At 38.0% G+C, this 21,685-nt stretch overlaps 2 protein-coding genes across 4 annotated transcripts in view; one reads left to right on the forward strand and one right to left on the reverse strand.

Moving 5' to 3' along the window:
• Positions 1 to 1,876: 1,876 nt before the first annotated feature.
• On the reverse strand, positions 1,877 to 18,705 carry LOC109915152 (THAP domain-containing protein 5-like). 3 transcript variants are annotated; one of them, XM_048604269.1, is made up of 5 exons: positions 18,538 to 18,705; positions 12,215 to 12,404; positions 7,442 to 8,372; positions 3,886 to 3,903; positions 1,877 to 2,126 (listed from the first exon to the last, which is right to left on the reverse strand). In XM_048604269.1, the coding sequence occupies exons 2-5, from the start codon at positions 12,377 to 12,379 to the stop codon at positions 2,074 to 2,076; spliced, it is 1,167 nt and encodes a 388-aa protein (XP_048460226.1). In that variant the 5' UTR covers positions 12,380 to 12,404; positions 18,538 to 18,705; the 3' UTR covers positions 1,877 to 2,073. The 3 variants fall into 3 exon arrangements, with proteins under 3 accessions (XP_048460226.1, XP_048460224.1, XP_048460225.1); XM_048604267.1 differs by lacking the exon at positions 18,538 to 18,705 and adding an exon at positions 17,510 to 17,805; XM_048604268.1 differs by lacking the exons at positions 3,886 to 3,903; positions 18,538 to 18,705 and adding an exon at positions 17,510 to 17,800.
• Positions 17,991 to 21,685, forward strand: part of LOC109915153 (neutral cholesterol ester hydrolase 1) — a 30,697-nt gene continuing 27,002 nt past the window's right edge. The window contains exon 1 of the mRNA XM_020514764.2: positions 17,991 to 18,277. Within this exon, the coding sequence (XP_020370353.1) occupies positions 18,137 to 18,277 (141 nt within the window). The 5' untranslated portion in view covers positions 17,991 to 18,136. The remainder of the gene's footprint in view (positions 18,278 to 21,685) is intronic.

The raw sequence follows: 21,685 nt of genomic DNA on the forward strand, positions 1-21,685 counted from the left end.
TGTCCATTAAGCAATTTTCTATTTATTCTACTGTAACACCCCAAACTCCCGAAGTCCTTATCTTGCCTATTAATGCTTCGTGTAGCACCTTATCAAATATCTTTTTGAAATTCAAGTATACTGCTATTAGTCTCCCTTATCTACCCTATTAGCTATTTGCTTAAAAATGCTAATACTTTTGTCAAATAGGATTTCTCTTTGATCAAACTACAATGACGTATTGCAATCATACAAATATTTTCTAAATGCACTGTTAAAACTTTGATTGATAGATTTGAATGCTTTCTTGCTGTCAGAGGTTAAGCTAATTGGCCTGTGGTCTTGGTTTTCTCTTCGCTCCTTTCTTGAATATCAGTTTTACATTTGCTGACTTGTGATCTGCTAGGACCATTCCAGAAGCTAGAGCGCTTTGGAAAACCAATATCTTGGTAGTTATCTCTATTTTTAAAAAAATTTAGTACCTCGAGTTTCTCCAGTATTTTCTTTCTGCTGATATGAATTTCATCACTCTTAATAGCCTTAGATTACTCTCTATTTATTTTTTATAACTGGTCTTCTATAAAATGAAGACATAAAATATTTGTTCTATGTCTCTGTTTCCTGAATCCCCACAGTAATTTCTCCCGTCTCTGTATCCAAGGAACTTAGATTAGCTATTGCTTAGTTTAGCTATTGTCTACTTTTTTTAATAGACACCAGTAAAAGCTCCTATAATCTGTTTTGAGATTCCTGGTTGGTTTACTATTATACAATTTTTAACCAATATTGTGGTAATCCTTTGCTAATTTCCAAAACACTCCCAATATTTAGACTTATTAACATTATAAACAACCTTAAGACTTTAATCTAATACTATCTTCAATCCCATCAAGTTAAGAACAAATGTAGTTTTCAGCGCAAGCATTATGGGATGATGAAAAACTGAATTTGTAGTAAGGATGGAGAAGCTGGTTAACAGAAAAAAAAACAGATGTTGGGGTGCAGAAGAGTAGGAGAGAGTGAAGAAAGTGGGAAGAAAGGCAGGTAAACTGGAATGCAGGAGATGAAAGTGTTAATGGTTAGGTTGAAGGAGGTAAGGGGAATTGGAGAATGAGGAAAACATTAAAGTGAGCATAATAGGGAGCAAAAGAGAAAAGTGAGAGGAAGAAAATGAGGAAGGAGTGGAATGGATGACAATAGACAAATTAAAATTGAGAGTTTGCTTTTACATGGAAGTAGGTGAGATATCCTCTGAAAAGGCAACTAGTTTGCAGTCCCTAAGTGGGACATTATTTGGTTCATCTGTATCAGGGTGGGGGAAAAGAAGACACCAGTAAATTTGTTCTGTTTGTTAAACAGTACATCAGATGTTTAAGAGTAACTGACAAGACAGCCTGCCTTTTGCAGTTTAAAAATTTCAAGTAACTAATTTTGAAACCTTTTAAAAAGTTTTAAAATTAGTTCCACTGCATCAGCGAAGATGGTTCATTTAATTATGCCAATAAATTATGCACTGGAGCTAATAGGGCATCACTAAATACTATTGTTATTCAATCTTCATCTCCTTTGTACCAACAGGCACAACAGATGTGAACATCCCAGAAACCCTCTACAGACTGTTGGCACCCAAACTCACCTATATTCTTAAGTTTTCCTTATTACAACACAAGGAAGTACAGCATCTGGATTTTGCCTAGGTCAATATGATGATAACTACTTCTGATCTGTATCTTCATTATTCAGTGCTCACAACTCCAAAGAAAAACACTTATTTACCTAATACCTTCCTTTCTTTGTGTCAATGAGAAGCCATGAACAGCACTGATTATAGTTTAATTTACACATCATATAACGTCAATGTTCTAAGTATGAACAAAGTAATTCTATTAAATACTGAAACAATTAATAGGTTTTATTATTTTGCTCAGCATTTATGTTGAATCTCAGAACTAATCCGCAAAAGTTTCAAATTTTCCTTCATAGTAAATCAGATCTTCCTTTGCATCTCCTTTGGCAACAAAATACAGAATTTCATTTGTCTTTTCATTCACATGGCCACTGACTGGCTGCTCCTACAGATGCACGTCCTCCACTTCAGTAGCATTGCTGTGTTTGGTCCAATTCTTCTTTTTCATTTTCATCATGCTCTAAGTGTACAAAAAAGTATACATGTTAGGTACTTGCCAAATACATTTAACAGGAAGATAATTACATTTTGCAATTGTTTTGGTTATTTTCCCACATAAAATGGATTTCAGGAAAAGTTAAAGTGTATTGTGTTTAGAGACAAGCTTAAAAATTCCATGAAACAACAAATAGCTGATTAAGATGCTGTAAAAGGTAATTCTGAGGTTTCTTCAGGCCGCAAATAAACTATTTCTCATTTGTCACAATAAAAATATATCTCCTTTGTGTTGTATTAAAGTTTTATGCTTCCATTTTTCATTCACAGACAAAAAAAAAGAGTTGAGGCTACAAGAGATGCTTTTGAAGCAGAGTTTTACACGGCAGAAAAAAAACTGCTTTCATGGAGACTAAGAGATAAGAAATGTTGGATGCCACTGTATAAGAAAGACAACCGAGTTCTGTAAGGATATTTTGTGGTGTTACACAATAAATGGTGTGAATTAAATCAAGTGATTGTAATTACATTTGGGTGTTCAGCATTAACTAGTTTACTGATTTATATCTAGCCTCATCATATCAAATATTAATTCAGCCCATGTTTGAAGGATTAAAGAAGCTCTTGTCGATTAAAGAAAATACGTATCTATTTCAGATCTATGCTAAGCTAACCTACAAATGTGGGAGAGGGAAGTATTAGTCATCTCCTGTGTTATTCTTTTTACAAGAGACCACTTAATAAAAGCGACTGTACCATTGTAGAGTTAGAGTGTATTTCTAGCAGACTCACAATGCTAACATGAGTACACCATTTTCAGTTTATCCTAGAAATGTCCAATTTCATGGAATTAGTTGCAGCAGCTCTGTTGGCTAGTTTTTAAAAACACATCTCAGTTTCCAATCTCTATTTCCACCAAACAACCAACTTCTCTCTTGTCTCGTCAAATTATTTGTTTCTTTTACTGTAATGTCCTTCTAACCTACAATCTCCTTCAACCTCTGGACTCTGGTCTCAACTTTTGGAGTTTTTGGTGCCCCACCAAATGGAAGACATACCTTTAGCTAATTAGGCCCCAGCTCTGGTAGACCTTTCTTAAATATCTCCTCCTTTCTGATGCTGCTTAAAACCTACCTCATTCAAGGTTGGGTCATCTGATCTGTTAACTCCTTATGGATCTTTGTCAAATTTAGTTCTATAGCATTCTCAAAGCTCCTAAAGATGTTTCATTGTGTTAAATGCAAGTTGTTTTTGTATGTAATATTTTAGGCTGGTACCTCAATAGGACTACATCTTAAGAATTTATTTTTTGTATTATTAATGCATGTTTATGGGTCAAAAGATAACTTGGGTTTTAAGGTTGAGCAAAAGAAAAAGCTGAAGAAAGATACCGAGCAAGTGAAGGATGGGTAACTGATTTCTTGTAGCTAATACATAAATTTGAAAAACACGCATCTTCTGCCCTTGGTTTTCTCCATTCTTTAAGATAATCTACATTATCTTAATGTCATGTTTTACATATTGCATCGGGACTTTTATTTTTAAATCTAAAAGCACAACAATAGAATGATTACACAATGAGACCGGTACATTATATTCTGGACGGGATCGGACTAATATTTTCACTCAATTTAAGTTGCAAAGGAAAGTTTAAAAAAAAAATTGGGATGTGATTGGGACAAGTTCAAGATAAATGAGCAGTGCACTCTATTGAGTGCATACTTCCACAGTTCTGTGTTGGCTCAACATTTACAACTACAGCTCTACCTTAAAGTTTCTCCTACCTGGTTGATGCTTTGTACCTACAAAATTGAAACAAAAATCTAGATTAGAAGCTGCCACCCCATGGAGGATGCTTCAGGATAATCCATCAAGCTGCCTGAAAACATTACGCGCATCAAATTTACTACCACCTTCCACCCCAATGTCAAGTTTACCTGGACCATCTCTGATACCTCTCTCTCCTTCCTGGACCTCTCTGTCTCCATCTCCGGTGACCACCTCAAAACTGATATCTATTTCAAGCCCACCGACTCCCACAGCTACCTAGACTACACCTCCTCTCATCCATCTTCCTGCAGGAATGCGATCCCCTACTCCCAATTCCTCCGTCTCCACCGCATCTGCTCCGAAGATAAGGCGTTCCACTCCCAAACATCCCAGATGTCCTCGTATTTCAAGGGCCGCAACTTTCCCCCTTCGGTGGTCAAAAACACCCTTGATCACATCTCTTGCGTTTCCGCAACTCTGCCCTCACACTTCCTCCCCGCAATAAAAACAAAAACAGAATCCCCCTTGTCCTCACGTACCACCCCATTAACCTCTGGATTCAACACATTATTCTCCACCACTTCTGCCACCTGCAATCTGAATCCATTACAAAGGATATATTTCCCTCCCCACCTTTATCTGCCTTCCGGAGGGACCGCTCTCTCCATGACTCCCTTGTCTGCTCCACACTCCCCATTAGCCCCACCACCCCTGGCACCTTTCCCTGCAACCGCAGGAGGTGCTACACCTGCCCCTACACCTCCCCCCTCACCTCCATCCAAGGAACAAAAAAAACCTTCCACATCAGACAGATGTTCACCTGCATATCCGCTGTTCCCGACGTGGCCTCCTCTACAATCGGTGAAACCAAGCAGAGGCTTGGAGGTCGCTATATAAAGTCCCTGCACTCGGTTCGTGACAAATGACAACACCTTACAGTCGCGAACCACTTCAATTCCCCCTCCCACTCCCTGGACGACATGTCCATCCTGGACCTCCTCCAGTGTCACAAAAATGCCACCCAGAAACTAGAGGAGCAGCACCTCATATTCCACCTTGGGAGCCTATAACCCAATGTCTCAATGTGGACTTTGCTAACTTCAAAATCTCCCCACCCCCGGCCTCATTCCATGACCAACCCTCCATCTCATCCCCGTCTCTTCGACCTGACACAACCTGTCCATCTTCTCTCCCACCTATCCACATCTCCCACCTCACTGACCAATTCCCACTACTGCCTACCTGCACTCACCTATCACCATCCCACCTACCTTCCCCAGCTTGACCCCCCCTCTCTATTTATTTCAGAGCTTCCTTCCCCTCCCCCATTTCTGAAGAAGGGCCCAGACCCGAAACGTCAGCTTTCCTGCTCCTCTGATGCTGCCTGGCCTGCTGTGTTCCTCCAGCTCCACACTGTTATCTCTGACTCCAGCATCGGCAGTTCTTACTATATCTGATGCTCGTATTGCAACACCTATGACAAATCCTACCACAGCAACTAAGACAATTCACAACATTCTCAATAAAATAACTCAACATTTGAAAGACAAGTCAATTCACCCTTTCACTCAATGTTAACAGATCCTTTAAAAAAATTACAAGATCTTCACCAGAAATTTCAGTTCTTTCTTCAGTTGCACCGTATGTAGCAAGTGTCACTGAAATCAGTCCCTTCAGTTTTTAAGACTTTTTTTCAGGCAGAGACAAGAGTGGAAAACATTACTTCTGCTAACTTTCAGTGATGGATGTAATTACCAGAAGACGAGGGTGGTACAGTGGCTCAGTGGTTAGCGCTGCTGCCTCACAGCACCAGGGACCCAGGTTCAATCCCAGCCTTGGGTGACTGTCTGTGTGGAGTTTGCACATTCTCCCTGTGTCTGCTTGGAATTCCTCCAAGTGCTCTCGTTTCCTCCCACAGTCCAAAGATGTGCAGGGTGGGTGGATTGGTCATGATAAATTGCCCATAGTGTTCAGGGCTGTGTAGATTGGATGGGTTATGGGTTTGGGCAGGATGCTCCAAGGGTCGGTGTGGACTTGTTGGGCCAAAGGGCCTGCTTCCACACTGTAGGGATTCTATGATTCATTCTATGAGACTGCCCAAAACAAATTCTGGTACATCAGTCATTTTGTTGAAGGATTTGCAAAGCAGAGCACAAATGAAAAACAAGGAAGTTAGGCAAAACGTTAGAAGGTAGCAGGGAAGGCCAATGAAGTAAATAAGCTAAACATTTTTTGACAAGGATTGGGGTAAATCCATGAAAGAAAGGCAAGTTTGTTGAATTAAATAGCCTTTTTCTGAATCATTTACATACAAATGTAACAGCAAATAGAACTTGAAAGTATTTGTTTAGAAGCAAAAGGCTGTCACAAAATTATCAAGTCAAATCTCTGAATTTACACTGCAGTAATCCGCCTGAGACCAGTAGCTGCAGAACAGTTTCCAGCCTACTAATAACTTGGTGATACTTCCTGATGTGGTATGTAATGACTTAGAATTTTGCTGGTGGTGTATAAAACTCTTATCCTGGCAACTAAAATTTAGAAATTTATAGAACAACAAAGACAGTGTCTATATACCTAAAATATAATCTTGTCAGGTTAAAAAATGCCCAGGGATCCAACAGATTTGACTTAATATCAATGGACCAACCACCTGCCTTCTCATATATCAAAAGCATTACACAAAACAAGGGTATACACAGTTCACTACAGTAATATTATGCACTGTACATTCAAGCCCTGGTTTCATAGACTTAGATGTAGAAGCAAACGTTGCTCATTCAGCCCATTGTGTCAGCTGTGCCATTCAATGAATACATAGATGATCTGATAACCTTCAATTGCATTATCCTGCCTTTCCCCCCAAAACCCTTTATTTCCTTACCGAATTTAAAAAAAAAAAATCAGTCTTTCTCAGCTTCGAATATACTTGGCAACTAATCCTCTATAGCCTTCTGCAGTAAAGAATTCTGCAAACATATTCCCCTCTCAGGAAAAATTCCTCCACATCTCTATCTTAAATAGGTCACCTATTATTCTGAGATTATGCCTACAAGTCCTAGACTCTCGGGAAATAACTTTTCTTGAGGAGACGTGACACAGTATAAGCAAATTTTATATTTTTCAATAAGGTCACCTCGGATTTCTTCTAAATTTCAGTGAATACAGCTCCAATCTACTCCATCTCACCTCAGCAGACAATCCCTGCTTACCTTGGAACACTTTACTGAGCCTTTTCTGAGCTGCCTCCAATGCCTATATCTATCTCCTTAGATTAAAAAGGGGTTCAAAACAGTATTTCAGCTGTGGTCTGACAGTTACATAATATTTTTAGAATCACTTTGCAACAACTATCATTGCAGTGTAAAGCCATGCCAAGTCTAACTTCAACAGACACCTGTAAAATTTAACAATATTAAATGACCACCACAATTCAGTCAAGGCTAAAGTTTCACCCATTTATGCTATTCAAATGTGCACTAACACAACTTTCAGTTTCTGCACTTGGGGAACATATACAAATAGCTTCCCCCTATTTATTGTTATACATTAGTGATCCCAAAGTCTTACTTTCTCTCAGCTGACTGATAATTTTAGTCAGATTGTCAATCTTCTGCTCCTTTCTTTTCAGTTTTTGTTGGAGTACTCTGAACTTTTGCCGATGCTCTTCATTCTTCTTTCTCTCCCACGCAAGCTTCTTTCCTAGAGTTCTCCTGATGATATCTGGGCAAGGACTCATAAAGTAACTGTGATCCTGGGGAAATGTCATTCCTGACAAATCCTGGTCATTAGGAGATGAAAGCATGTTTCCTCCTGCAGAGGAGTATTCCAGCTCTTCAGAAGCCAGAACTGGAGTTGTTAAATGGGTCGGTGTTTCTGGAATAAGCACTTCCGCAGATATCCAAGTAGTTTCTTCTGATACTGTTACTTGTTCAGGTGTTAGTTCTGTAGATGTTGTGAATAAATTGGGCAAAACATCAGTGGATACTGTAGGTACATCCACTGAACTTACAAGCACAGTGGATGTATCCGATAGTACTTCAGGTGTTGATAACACATTGGCAGTCCATTGAAAGGTGTCTGAACTCCGAGCTGCTGCGGAATCTTGAAATTGTTCCTCTGAATGATTAGTTACTGACTCACTTGAAACCGATTCCATCTTTGCTTCTGTTGCATACGTTTGAGTTTGTGCTCTGCAATTAAAAAACATGGGCACTTCGGAGGACTCTATTTCGGGTTTTAGAGGAACTTCCAATACTTGAGAAAATTCTGCTAAATTCAGGACTGCTGCAGCTGCTAGTTGAGCTAGCTTCCCTGTATTAAGAGTCTCTGTGACTAATGTAGGCTGTAAATCTGTGACGTTAGTTGGTTCAGTTGGCTTGCAAAATGCATCTGACGTTGAATTAGCTTGTGATGCTGAATGTGACTTTTGTATCTCCAAAATTTTCTTATAATGTCCACCAGAAGCTTTTGCCTTATGTGATCTTTGGGAGCTTGTCGTCTGCAAAATAGATAAAATTAATGATTGGAGCAAAAGGTTCACCAAACTAATTTCTTGAAGAGTGGGACTGGCTTATAAAATTAAATAAACTGCACCTACATTCCCTAGAGATTTGAAGAATGAGAGGTGATCTAATTTAAACCTAGAAACATAAAAATTGTTACAATGATTGACAGGGTTGATGCAGGAAGGATGTTTCTTTTGGCTGGAAATGGTGTCTAGAACCAGTGGGAACACAGTCTCAGAATTAGGGGGAGCTATTTAAGGCTGAAATGAAGAGGAATTTGTTCAGGCAGTGGTAACTCTCAACCCAAAGGACTGTGGAGGCTCAGTTTTTCTCTATGTTCAAGACTGAGATTGACAGAATCCTATATGTTCCCTGGTGATTTTAATACAGAGGATAGTTTAAGAAAATGGTGTTGAAGTACAAGATCAGCTATGCTCACTCAATGGGTGTAGATTTGAAAGGCTGAAGTGCCTGCTCCTAATATTCTAATTCCATACCTTCATATAAAACAAAATGCATTTTTTCCTGTATCTTGGTATCTATGAAATAAACTGGATTCACTCAACTTACCCAGTGGTAGAATAAACTTCATGGGCCATTCAAAATAGACAATTTTTAAACTGAATTAAGCCAATACCATTCTTTCACCACCCCATACCTCAAACCCCCACACCTCCATGCCCCACAACACCATCTCCACTTAACTCCCTGCCACTGCCCTTTGTCACAAAGCAAATCCCAAGATAGATAATATGTAGAGATCTCAGATATATGTAAGAATAATAGGGGAGTTTAATTTTACAACATTGACTGGGACTGCCATAGTGTGAGATAACAAGGTGTAGAGCTGGATGAACACAGCAGGCCAAGCAGCATCATAGGAGCAGGAAGGCTGACGTTTCAGGCCTAGACCCTTCTTCAGATGAAACGTCAGCCTTCCTGCTCCTATGACACTGCTGGGCCTGCTGTGTTCATCCAGCTCTCCACCTTGTTATCTCAGATTGTCCAGCATCTGCAGTTCCTACTATCTCTGCCACAGTGTTAAAGGTTTGGATAGTGAGGAATTTGCTAAATGTGTTCAAGAAAATTTTCTTTATAAGTATTAAGTGTTCCAACTAGAGAAGGAACAAAACTTGACCTTCTCTTGGGAAAGAAGGTAGGGCAGATGACTGAAGCATTAGTAGGGGAACACTTTGGGACTAGCGATCATAATTCTATTAGTTTTAAAATAGTTATGGAAAGGGATAAGCCTTCCATAAAACTTCAAGTTTTTAATTGGAGTAACGCAAATTTTAATGGCGTGTGATAAGAATTTTCAGAAGTTGATTAGAGTAGACAGTTTACAGGGATGACTGACAAGTGGGAGGCTTTCAAATGTGTGATAACAAGAATTCGGGACATCATGTTTCTGTTAGAGTGAAAAGATAAGACTGGTAAGATTAGGAACAACAGTGAATAAACATGTTGAGGTTCTAGTCAAGAATGTTTAAAAAAAAATCATATTTGATATAGACAACTGGATCAAATGAATCTTGAAGCATATAAAGAATGTAGGGGCATTTTTAAGGAGGGAAATGAGGAGGGCAAAAGGGGGATATAAGCTAAGATTAAGGATAATACAAAGATTCTACAAGTACATTAAAGAGCAGAAGAGCAACTAGGAGAGTACGGGCCCCTGAAAGATCGAGGTCATTTTTGTGTTGAACCAGAGGAGATAGCAGAGATATTAAATGAGTATTGTGTGTCAGTTTTTACTGTGGAATAAGAAATGGAGACTAGAGAATTTAGGGAAATGAAGATTGAGGTTTTGGAAACAGTTCACATTACAGATGAGGAAATGCTGGAGGTCTTATAAAACAAAGGTGGATAAATCCCCAGGACCTGATCAAATATATCCCAGGACGTTGTGGGAGGAAATTGCGGGGGCCCTGAACACAAATATTTGTGTATCATGTATAACCACAGGTGAGGTGCCAGAGCATGGCTAATGTTGTGCATTTAAGACAGGCTGTAAAGGAGAAGCCTGGAAACTACAGACCTGACAGTTGGACATCAGTGGTGGTTAAGTTGTTGGTGATTCTGATAGGATTTATATGCATTTGCAAAGGCAAGGACTGACTAGGGATAGTCAGCAGGGTCTTGTGTGAGGGAAATTGTGTCTCACAAACTTGATTGAGTTTTTTTGAGGAAGTAACCAAGAAGATTGATGAGAGAAGATTTGTTTACTTGGACTTTACTAAAGTCTTTGGTAAGGTTCTGCAAGGGATTCAGGGTGAGGTTGCTAAGTGGATACAAAATTGGCTTTACAGTAGGAGACAGAGTGTGATGGTGGAGGGTTGTTGTTCAGATTGGAGGCCTGTGACGAGTGGCGTTCCACAGGGATCAGTGCGAGGTCCACTTTTGTTTGTCACTTATCTAAATGATTTGAATGAGAATTTAGAAGGCATGATTAGTAAGTATGCGGATGACACCAAAATTGGTGGTATAGTGGACAATGAAGAAGGTTATTTAAAATTACAAAGAGATTTTCATCAATTGGGTCAATGGGCTAAAGAGCAGCAGACAGAGTTTAATTTAGATAAATGTGAGCTATTGCATTTTGGTAAATCAAACAAGGGCAAAACAAATACAATTATAGTAGGGCCCTAAGTAGTATTATAGAACAGAAAGACCTAAGGTTCAGGTAATAATTCTTTGAAAGCTGTGTCACAGATAGACAGGGTGGTTAAGAAGGCATTTAGCACACTTCCCTTCATTGCTTAGACCTTTGAGGATAGGAGTTGGGATGTTATGTTGAACTTGTACAGGACATTGGTGAGGCACCTTTTGCAATACTGTGCACAGTTCTGCCTACCCTGTTATTCGATGAATATTAAACTGGAGAGATTTACCAAGATGTTGCTGGGAGTTGAGGGTTTGAGTTATAAGAAAAGGCTAGATTGGTTGGGACTCTTTTCACTCTCGCTTAAGACAAGAGGTCACCTTTTCGAAGTTTGTAAAATCATGAGGGTCATAGGTAAGGTGAATACCAAGGGTCTTTTCCCTCAGGTGAGGGAGTTCAAAACTAGGGGGCATATTTTTAACGTGAGAGGTGAAAGATGTATAAAAGGACATGAGAGGCATTTCTTTTTACTACACACAGTGAGTGGTGTATGAGTGGAATGAACTGCCAGAGGAATTGGAGGATGTAAGTACAATTATAACATTTAAAAGACATTCGAAACACAAATAGGAAAGTTTAGTGGGGAGTATATGGGCCAAACACAGGCAGGTGGGACTAGTTTAGTATGGGAATATGGTCGGCCTGGATTGGTTGGATCGAAGGGTCTGTTTCGGTGCTGTATGACTCTACTGTACTTGTGAAAACAAGTAAACATTGGTCAAAAGAACTTCTCGGTGACACCCTTGAATTCACCAGTCAGTAAAAGCATAACAATTCAGAACTTCCACACAACATTAAGCCTACAATTCCTCTCAAAAATGTGATTAACATCAGTTGACTAGTTCAAAATGTACCACAGAAATTGTACTTTTAAGGACAATTTTGAGGCAGACTTTATTAATACATTGAGACTCTGATAACTATTAAATTTAAAAGGTAATTTTATCTAAAGCAATTAAGATTTAGATTACATATTAAATAATGGGAAGGGCTGACTAATTAATTATAAAAAGACAGTTACTCCTGACAATGACATACTTGTGAAAACTTGTGATTATGTAGGACAAACATTTCCATCAATTTATCAAAAGTTATTTACTGAAATAAATGACACACAATAATGGTTAAAACTCTACCCTTAAGAAGCTCTACAGATCTTAGCCAAAACTCTACCTTGTTTTTAGGTGGTGGAAATATTGTTGGAATGGAATAGAATTTTAAATGCCGCCTATCATTCCGTTCCTCAAAACAATCTTTTGTGAAATGATCGCTACAGAGAGTTGCTCTCGGTGATGGCATCCAGTTTTCCCGTGCTACAGCTTTTAACCATTTTGCCATGAGGTCAGGTCTTGAAATAGGAAATCTACAAAATCCAAAACAAAATAGAAGTAGGGATTCAACACACTTACTGCACTTGCAAACATCCTAAATAGCATTTCAAAGTGTTCATATTTTGTAATTGTAAATGCTTTGTCAAATCAATAGCCCTGCTCCACAATTCTAGGCATAACAGATGATTTGCAACTGCGCCGTTCTAAGTATCTTAAAATGTATTTGACAGTTAAATTGTAGTCAGTTAAACAACATAGAATTTTGGGTTTTAACAGATCAAAATGGACAAATAGCTATTCCAACTCTGCAACTCTTTGGTTGTGTCAGTGAACAAATATTCAACAATAGGTTACAAAACTAAAACAACACATGAATAGGCAAGAAAATACATATTAATAAAAACGTCAAACAGACCAATATCTGTATTTTGAATGAGGCAGCAAAAGAATTTCAAATAAAAACCGAAATAACTGCAGACGCTGTAAATCACGAACAAAACAGAAGTTGCTGGAAAAGCTCAGCATGTCTGGCAGAATCTCTGAAGAAAAAGTTCACAGTTAACGTTTCAGGTCTGGTGACCCTTCCTCTGAACTGAGTCACCAGACCTGAAACGTTAACCGAGACCTTTTTCTTCACAGATGCTGCCAGACCTGCTGAGTTTTTCCAGCAACTTCTGTTTTTGTAAAAGATTTATAAAGATTGACCAAGCTTTTACTGTAGACCTTTATTTTAGCATAAGCATCATTTTTCACCTTTCCTTGTCTGAAAGCTAGCCCCAGTTGGGAAGGACCCAGCTCTTAAGATACTTTGTAAGCTAGTAGTTCACAAAGTAACGACTAATCTATTGTGTGTGTTCATGTCCATGTGTTCTGTATCTTTCCCATCATCTCACATTCTGCTGTATCTTCCAGACTGATTTTTTTCAGTGTATTTCAATTCCATCCGTGCTGTGGTATATATAGCCAGTGATCTACAACTCAGTGACATCATTGTTCCCAGGTCTTGATGCCCTTCCACAACAGAAACTATGGGTTACAGAAGTCTTAATTCACTCAAGACATTTTAAATATTATATCAGATTACCTAGCTTAGTATATGTACAGCAAAATATAAGATATTAACCCTAATGAAGACATTTCTTATGTCACATTGGTAGATATTTACATTAAATGTAATAGGCAAAGACAAAGACAAAGACGTTCATGAAGAACAAATAAAGGTGCCACATATTATGGCTTTTCCCTTGGATGTTAAGATAGCAACCAAAAACACAAAGCAGTTGGATCAAATCAATTCCCATTGGTGTATACGACTGAAAAGTTTTCAATCTTCAATGCAATTAAAACAAAACAAAAAAAAACTAAAAACTGCACTTTAAAATATCCACATCAAAAATGGCCTAAAAGGTTTTTGTCAACGATCTCACCGTACAAATTTCACCCTCACGCTGCCAGATCAAAGCCTGGTTTGCAGGATTGCTTCATGAGACCTCATTGTACAAAATGAATGCTAAATTGTGCGCCTAAACAAAAGTGGTAAACAATGTCTAATTTTAATATGTTGCAATTTTTTCTGTATACTAATATTTTGGGTGCCCACTCAGAGATGTCATTCAAGGTATCAGTTTATAAAGGTTGCTTTGTATATGAAGTTGATGCAAAATTCATTTCCAGATAAAGAATGAATCCCCATCTGCCATCTTATGTACGGGAACTAGGATCACATATCCAACTGACTGAAAACACCAAACTGACAAGTTGTTCACAGAAGCAAGAATAAGACAATAGATTAGATGCACTTAACTTCGTGTAATTATTTTGAATGCAATAAAAGCTCCTCATTAGCAGTTTTAAATGGTAAATTAACTCAAGTCTCTCATTCAACCAGAAACTATAGAATGATATGTAAAATATCTTTCATAGTTATTTATCCATCAAACGTTTTCTTGCACTGAAAACTGATACAACAAACCAAATGGCCACTTTCAAGGACTCAAATCATAGAAATTGAAAGCATATTAATGGGAGACAAGTTCCAAGATTAAAAATATGTAACACATCTCCTGTGGTCTTGCTCACATGGAGTCAGAAAGTGTACTGTTTTCAAAACAACAGGCCTGTTTATGTCATGCAGGGGAAACATTAAATCCTCTAATTTAGAGGAACTCAATAAATAATAGTACATATTAAAGAGTCACGGTATTATTTATTTTACTTGGGGATTACATTTCATGACTGGTTAAAACTGTTAAAAATCCAAAGTCTTTAATATTCCTGTAGCGATGAATTTAGTTTTAATCTCCCACCAGTTTTGAAACAGATAATGGCAAGACGTACTAGCACAAGTTAGGTACATGAATTTCTAGGCATATCATCCTTTGTTTTCATGCCAGAACTGTCAAAACAGAAAAATATATTTACATTCACCGGACCCGAAATGTTAACTCTGTTTTTTCCCTTCACAGATGCTGCCAAACCTGCTGAGATTTTCCAGCAACTTTGTTTTTGTTCTTGATTTACAGCATCCGCAGTTCTTTCAGTTTTTCATACATTAATTGCCCAATTAGAGGCTCAGTCGCTCTTCAGCTGACATTACGTTAGACAAGTGAGAAGGCTTAGGGGGAAATGCCCTGAAAATTACCTTAACTATATCCTCAAAATAAATTTCCCCTTAATGATGTTCACAAGATGGAGTCTGATAAACAGTAGAAATTAAATAAAGACACTTAAGATTTATATACAAATGAAATATTCTTCAATGACTGCACCAGCATTAAAGGCTAAGCTCAGAAATAACTTGAGTGGGATATAAATGTGTCATGCTTTATCTGGTCTTGATTAAGTTTATCTATTCAAGAAAACACCATGAAGTTAAGTATTGCTACATTAAGTATGAATTCTGTAAAATCTCAAGTTAAGATAAAAATTATTTTTGCTATATGCCACTCAGATTGGTCAAATGAATAGAAAGGTACCTTAGTTTAAAGTTTACTTGTAACTTGTAGAATCTGTCGGGTTTGATGATACTATTTTTCTTTCACAGAAAGCTATATCTAAAAGAAAGGTATCATTCTGCACCCTTACAAGTACAAAGATTATTCAGACCACAGCTGAGATATTATGCTAATTAATTGCACAACTTATGAGATCACGCAAAGAAAGTTGAGGCAACTAGCTCAGGTTCATCAAATGAGACAATTGCTGTTGTAGAAGGTACAGTGTCTCTGAAAAATTTTATCAACTCGACACTACAGGAAATAACGTCACCATCCCAAGCAACGACCAGGCTCAGCTCCACGACATCACTCAACTGCATAATGAGTCAATGAAAGTAGTTAGGCACATACTAGCAAGCATTAATGAGGCAAATGGTATGCTGACCTCATTGCAAGAAGATTCAAGTTCAGAAGTAGGATGTTTTACTGCAGTTAAACAGGGACTTGGTGAGACCAAACAGAGTATTGCATGCTGTTTTGGTCTCCGTGTCTAAGAAAGGATATACTTGCCACACAGCAAGTTCAACATAGGCTTACTATGCTGATACTAGGGGCGGCAGGATTGTTCTATGAGGAGTGATTAGTTCAACTGGACCTGTATTCACTTGAACTTAGAAAGATGACAGGGGATCTGATGGCAATGTGCAATATTCTAACATGACCAGAAACCAGGAATATGGCATTAAGATAGAGGATCAGCCATGATTGTACTGAATGGTGTCCAAAGTCAGAAGTCACACATCAGGTTATAGTCCAACAGGTTTATTTGAAATCACAATTTTTCAGAGCACTCCTCCTTCATCAGTTGAAGTAGAGGGAAGTGCACAGGCACAGAATTTACAGGCAGAGATATAATTGCAAGATAATTCCAGGTAATTGAGTGTCAAAAGATGGTACAAATGGTGTGAGGGAAGCATCAACAGGCTGAATATCAAGTTTTTACATTGATCAAAAGTGTCAAAGAGGTGTGAGTAAAGTGTCAACAGCTGACTGGCAAATGAAGATATTATTTTTGATTTTTTGTAATTATCTCTCTGCCTTAATTAATCAGATCATAGGTCATCCCTCACCCTCCACTTCATATTGAATGGTCAAATAGACTCGAGGGGCTGAATGGCCTACACCTGCTCCTAGTTTCAATGTAATAATGAGGGACAGCAATAAAGGAAAGCAAACAAATCTTGAACTCAAGATCTCACTGCCCGTATGGTGAAAGTTCTGCTGGCTGGAAGTCGGTGCGTTCAGTCATGTGAAGACCCATAGGAGAAACTCCAAACACTTATTTCGAGTCAGCGGTCAGGCAATAACCCCACTACTCAAGCTCAAAATGTTTGTTATGCAGTCAGCCTATTGCTGATACAAGAAAGTAATTCAATCAAGACTTGAAAAGTTTTCTTGCTATTGATTTTGCCGGAATATGTTACTGCACCCTTCCCACTAGCACAAAATTGAACCCGTCTGACATAAACTCGATGCTATCTGGTGAAGTCAGTCACAATACGGATTCACAATACAATTAACTCCAGTGGCTCAAAGTAAACAAAAACGTGACTGATGGAATTCTTAATTCTGGGAAGGGCATTTTCTTAAACTCCCTTCAAGGTAAATTCTTTGGCTCGAGCTAATTTAGGAAGTAGATGTAATAAACATAAACACAAACACGAACAGGAATAAGATAGAAGCTGTTGGCCAATACAGACGTACGCAGAATGTACCATCCGTCTTTGGAAAAAGGGGGTGTAGGACAAGCACAGAATAATAGAATACAAAAAAATACAAAGAGCCTTCCAAATGTCAGGTTTAGCTTCTTCCCCCTCCCCCCCCAAAGTAAAGTGCTTTAGTAAAATTCTAAATCCTTTTCCTGTAGATTTTAAAAAGATCTCAAATAATAACCAATTAAATGAAGTGCAGAAGCACACAAAGCAACAGAGAAATGACAGCTTTAAAGAGGGCCCACTGTGCACGAATTGCCCAACTTTGCTTCCCCAGAGGTGAATGATTAAAATCGCCTCCAAGACTACATCAACGTAACCTAGCAGCTACGCTCAAAAAAAAAGTTCTTGTGATTTTTTACGCAAGAAGACTAAAAACAGAATTACATCGAATAACATTTAAAAAAGACGTCCTCATAGCTACCTTACCTGTGGAAAGTTATACCGCTCCCTTTCTTGAAACGGTTCTTGCAGTCCACTGCACTGCAGGAGACTGGCATTTTCTAGCAGTAGCCGCCAGCATCCACTGCCTCTCTGCCTGTCACAAAGATGGCGGCAGCCTGCCTGTGACGTCATTTTGATTCCCCCCCCCATTCGAATTTTGGACAAAGGATACACAACGTTTACATTCCATAACGTAGTCTCCCTTCCTAGCAATGTCTCATTCCAAATATTATCGCCTTCAGATACTCTAAAAAAAATCCGTCAGGCACCCATTGCTTTGCAGCTCCGAACTAAAGACCTGTAAGATTATGGTGCATTTAAATTAACCCGTGGTAACTTATTCTCCACAATTAACATCAATGCCTAATCATATCAATCTTTTAGCTCACTGGTTGGGTTTTTTTTTGCTTCGCTCTTCTTGTCAAACTTTGTCATTTCCCAAAGTTCCTACCCAACAAAACTACAATTCCCACCAACCCACCGCCAATATGTAGATTACCAAAGCTGCTGCGAGCTGATTGGTCTCTATCTGTCTGGGTTAAGTAATGGTTGTGGAGGAAATATGTGTTTGTGCTTCTGTAATCATTTCCAGTCTTGGACTCGCATTCTGTAATGATGCGAGCAACCGTCCCATTGATGGTGATCACTGCCGCTCTGATAGCTTATTATGTGTATATTCCAATTCCCAGCACGGTTTCCGAACCCTGGAAACTGATGCTGTTGGATGCGACGTTTCGAGGAGTACAGGATATGGTATAGTTGCTCTTTCTTAAAGCGCCTTTTCTAACTGGTTGTTGAATGGTGTTCGTTTTCGGGACTGAAATGAAATAACTTAGGTCGTGCTTTTGCATGTTCGTAGTTTCAAAGTATCCCAGATTTACAAATTTCAGAATTGTCCGTTCACTTGTCAGCTAGTCGCTTATGGCAGCGTTATTCGTGCATATCTTTTCGAGTAAACCTTTCATGTTACATTTCTCTCAAGTAAAAACATTTTCCAAAAAAGTGTCACTTACTAGAAGAAAAAGTTCCACGTTGATTATCCTCCAGATAATGACGAAGGTGAAATAAGGAGTGGCAGGCGGTGGTTCCTGAACAGCTGAAAGGTTCGAAAATAGTGGAAGCACGCATCACGTCCGTCAGTATCACTGAAACAAAATGAAGTTTTGGCCGCACCTGCTGCGTTCCACTTTTGGTTTCCAGTTTTGATAAAAAATTTTAAAAGCGTATAAATTTACTGTAATAAAGTACATTTTGTTAATAGCATATCCTGAGCGCTTGGACCCAATAAAGATCAGCAGAGAGGAAGGGAAGTTAATTTGCACAAAGTAATATCCGGCAAAAAGTAAATTTAGGGAATAGCCCGCTTAATGTTAACTGGGGGTATAAATATTGATTTATAAATTGATGTATAAATACCGATAGATCTTACTTTGAATGGTCTACTGGACTCTATGTCCACCTGTTTGGCTTGTGCGAAGGTACTGACATCACAATGAAATGTCAGCATTTGGGTTCAGTATGCGCTTTCGAGTTTTACTTGATTCACGTTCTTAGCAAAGGATAAGCTGTGGTTTTACACAACCCGTTGTCCTGCTTTAGCAATTTCTTTGACTGTTTCTAAATTTGTGTTATTTTGTTTCTCATTACTCAACAAAGGTTTTGAATGATAAGAAAGCAGTGATGTGATTTAAAACATATACACAATATAGATACAAGCTTTGTCTTTCTTACATCATGTTATAAATATATGCCAACCCTGTTTATGTGAGGTGATAAGTAAGCCAATCGATCGTAATTTCAAAATGGAGTTTTGTCTGGTATCCCTGATACATTATTTTGTCTTGGTTTGTGGGCTTGTAATCCTCCATTACTGTCTAAAGTGGACACTGGCATTTGAAGAGATGGCTCAGTTATCTAATATGGCCTGTAGGAGCCTCCATAAGGTCACAATTAATTAATTATTTAAAATATTTTATGCTTGTTCACCACTAGGAAGGAGATAAAGGTTTTGTCTATTATGTGTGGCTTTTTAGGAAGTATTCTACTAGGGCCATTGTCAGTTGCAACTCAGTTGGAAGCACTCTTGCCTCTGATTGAAAAGTTGTGTGTATAGCTCACACTCAGCTGTGCAACCAGACAGAGACAAAAACAAATCAGAGATTCAATGCTGTTAAATGAATAGACAGTACACAAAAAAAATGAGAAGTGAGTTAAAATTCCACTCCAGAACTTGAACACAAAATTTCAGGTTGACGCTCCAGTGCAGTGCTTAGAGAGTGCTACATAATCAGAGGTGCCATCTTTCAGATGGAAAGTCAAACAGGTACTATCTGCTCGTTCAGTTGGATGTAAAATGATCCCATAGTAGCACTTCTTTGAAGTGTAGGGAAGTTATCTCCTGTACCACGCCAATCTCTCAATTAACATCATAAAAACAGGTTATCTGGTCATTGTTCAGATTACTATTTGTAGAAATTTGTTGTGCACAAATGCCCTATTTCCTACATTACAACAGTGACCACAATTTAAAAATGGTTGGCTCTAAAGGACTTGATCTCCTGAGGTTGTGAAGGACAATATATAAATGCTGATTTTTTTTTTTAAGGAAATGGAATTTGTCGTGTGGGTAGTAAGCTCGTATCTTATATTACTATATTAATTGGTTAAATAGGAAACGAGATTTAGCACTTTGCTTTTGAATATTTCTGATTGCTTAAACAAAGTCAGTAAAAATGAATTTATATCAAGATAGTGGTATGAGGGTGGGGGAGGATGGTTGTTTGGGGAATGTTTGGGAAAGCCTAATGCCATTATTTGATTATTGCCTTAAGATTGTGTTGCAGCAGACTAATCTGTTAGTGCAAAATTTTATTATATGGCATTTCAATTTTGATATTATCTTGTGTTTTCCTAGTATATACTTTATTTATTTTGTTTTCTCTGCCTTAAGTCAGCACATGACAGAAGTTAAAACAGAACTTTGTTGCCTAACGGAATACAAGTCAGTAACTACAAGTCAGGTCGGTCAGTAACTAAAGATGAAGTGAGCAATCATAAATATATAATGAGAAGTTGAGTGGAACTCCCTGGGATAAAGAGAGCGAGATTTGAGAGAGGAAGCTGAGAGGAAAGAGACAGCAATTGGTAGACAAGTTTATTGAAAGAAACTAAATTGTTTATTGTATATTTGACAAGTTTTAGGTGATGGAAATATTGTACATATAAAAGTAAATGGAAAGATCTGAATGAGGAAAGAAGGGATGTGGACAAACATTGGAAAATTTCAATAATAACGTTTTTGATAGGGATCTCCCATGAGGTTAGGATTCATCATATAATTTCACAAATGAATCATAAAATTCCTCAAAAGAACCTCTTCAAAAGAAGAAATGATCAGGTGATTCAACTTAGTGTCTAGGACAAAGTTGACTAGGTTTAGGTGTAGATGATGAATTTCAGTAAAGATTGGAACATAAACCAAATTCAAAAGTCTAATGTGGGGAAAAAAAAAGTGAGTGGAAGAGGAAATGAGGAACCTTGCAATTTAAGAAAAAATCTTAAATTAGGAAACTTATATCCCTGTTTTTAGTTGCAACTAGAATCCTTGTATGTATTACCAACCATTTCTTAAATGCTTTTTCAACCAATTGCTTTGGATGTGTTTAGATTTTTCCCATTGTAGATAAAAATTCCCAGCAGAATTTTTGCATGAACAACTATTCCACTCCTAGTAAATTGCAACCTTCTGCCTGAGACACATTTTGTATCTTTTAAATATTGAAAATGGCTGGACTATTTAATTCTTGCTCATACCATCACCAGCCCTGAGAAAATAATATCTATTCCAATAATAGAGATAGCAAACACAGTGTAGAATAATAGTGTGCAAAAATTAATGTTCATTGAGACCTTTTTTTTCCAAAATCAGTTTTTTTTTACATGTTGAAAGCAAGCTATTGTGTTAGAAAGTTATATTCATATTTATTTTGAAAAATTGCATCAATCTAATGTTAAAATGCAGCTGGGAATTAAAAATGCTGAAATTTCAAATTTTTTTCAGTAAGTGAATTTCATTGTCATTTTTTACCTGGAATATGAGCGTGATTGGGAAGGTCAGCATTTGTTGCTATCTCTAATTGCTGTTAAGGACCTGGTGATTGA

The sequence above is a fragment of the Rhincodon typus genome, chromosome 13 (assembly GCF_021869965.1).
Source record: "Rhincodon typus isolate 14 chromosome 13, sRhiTyp1.1, whole genome shotgun sequence".
Classification (NCBI taxonomy): domain Eukaryota; kingdom Metazoa; phylum Chordata; class Chondrichthyes; order Orectolobiformes; family Rhincodontidae; genus Rhincodon; species Rhincodon typus.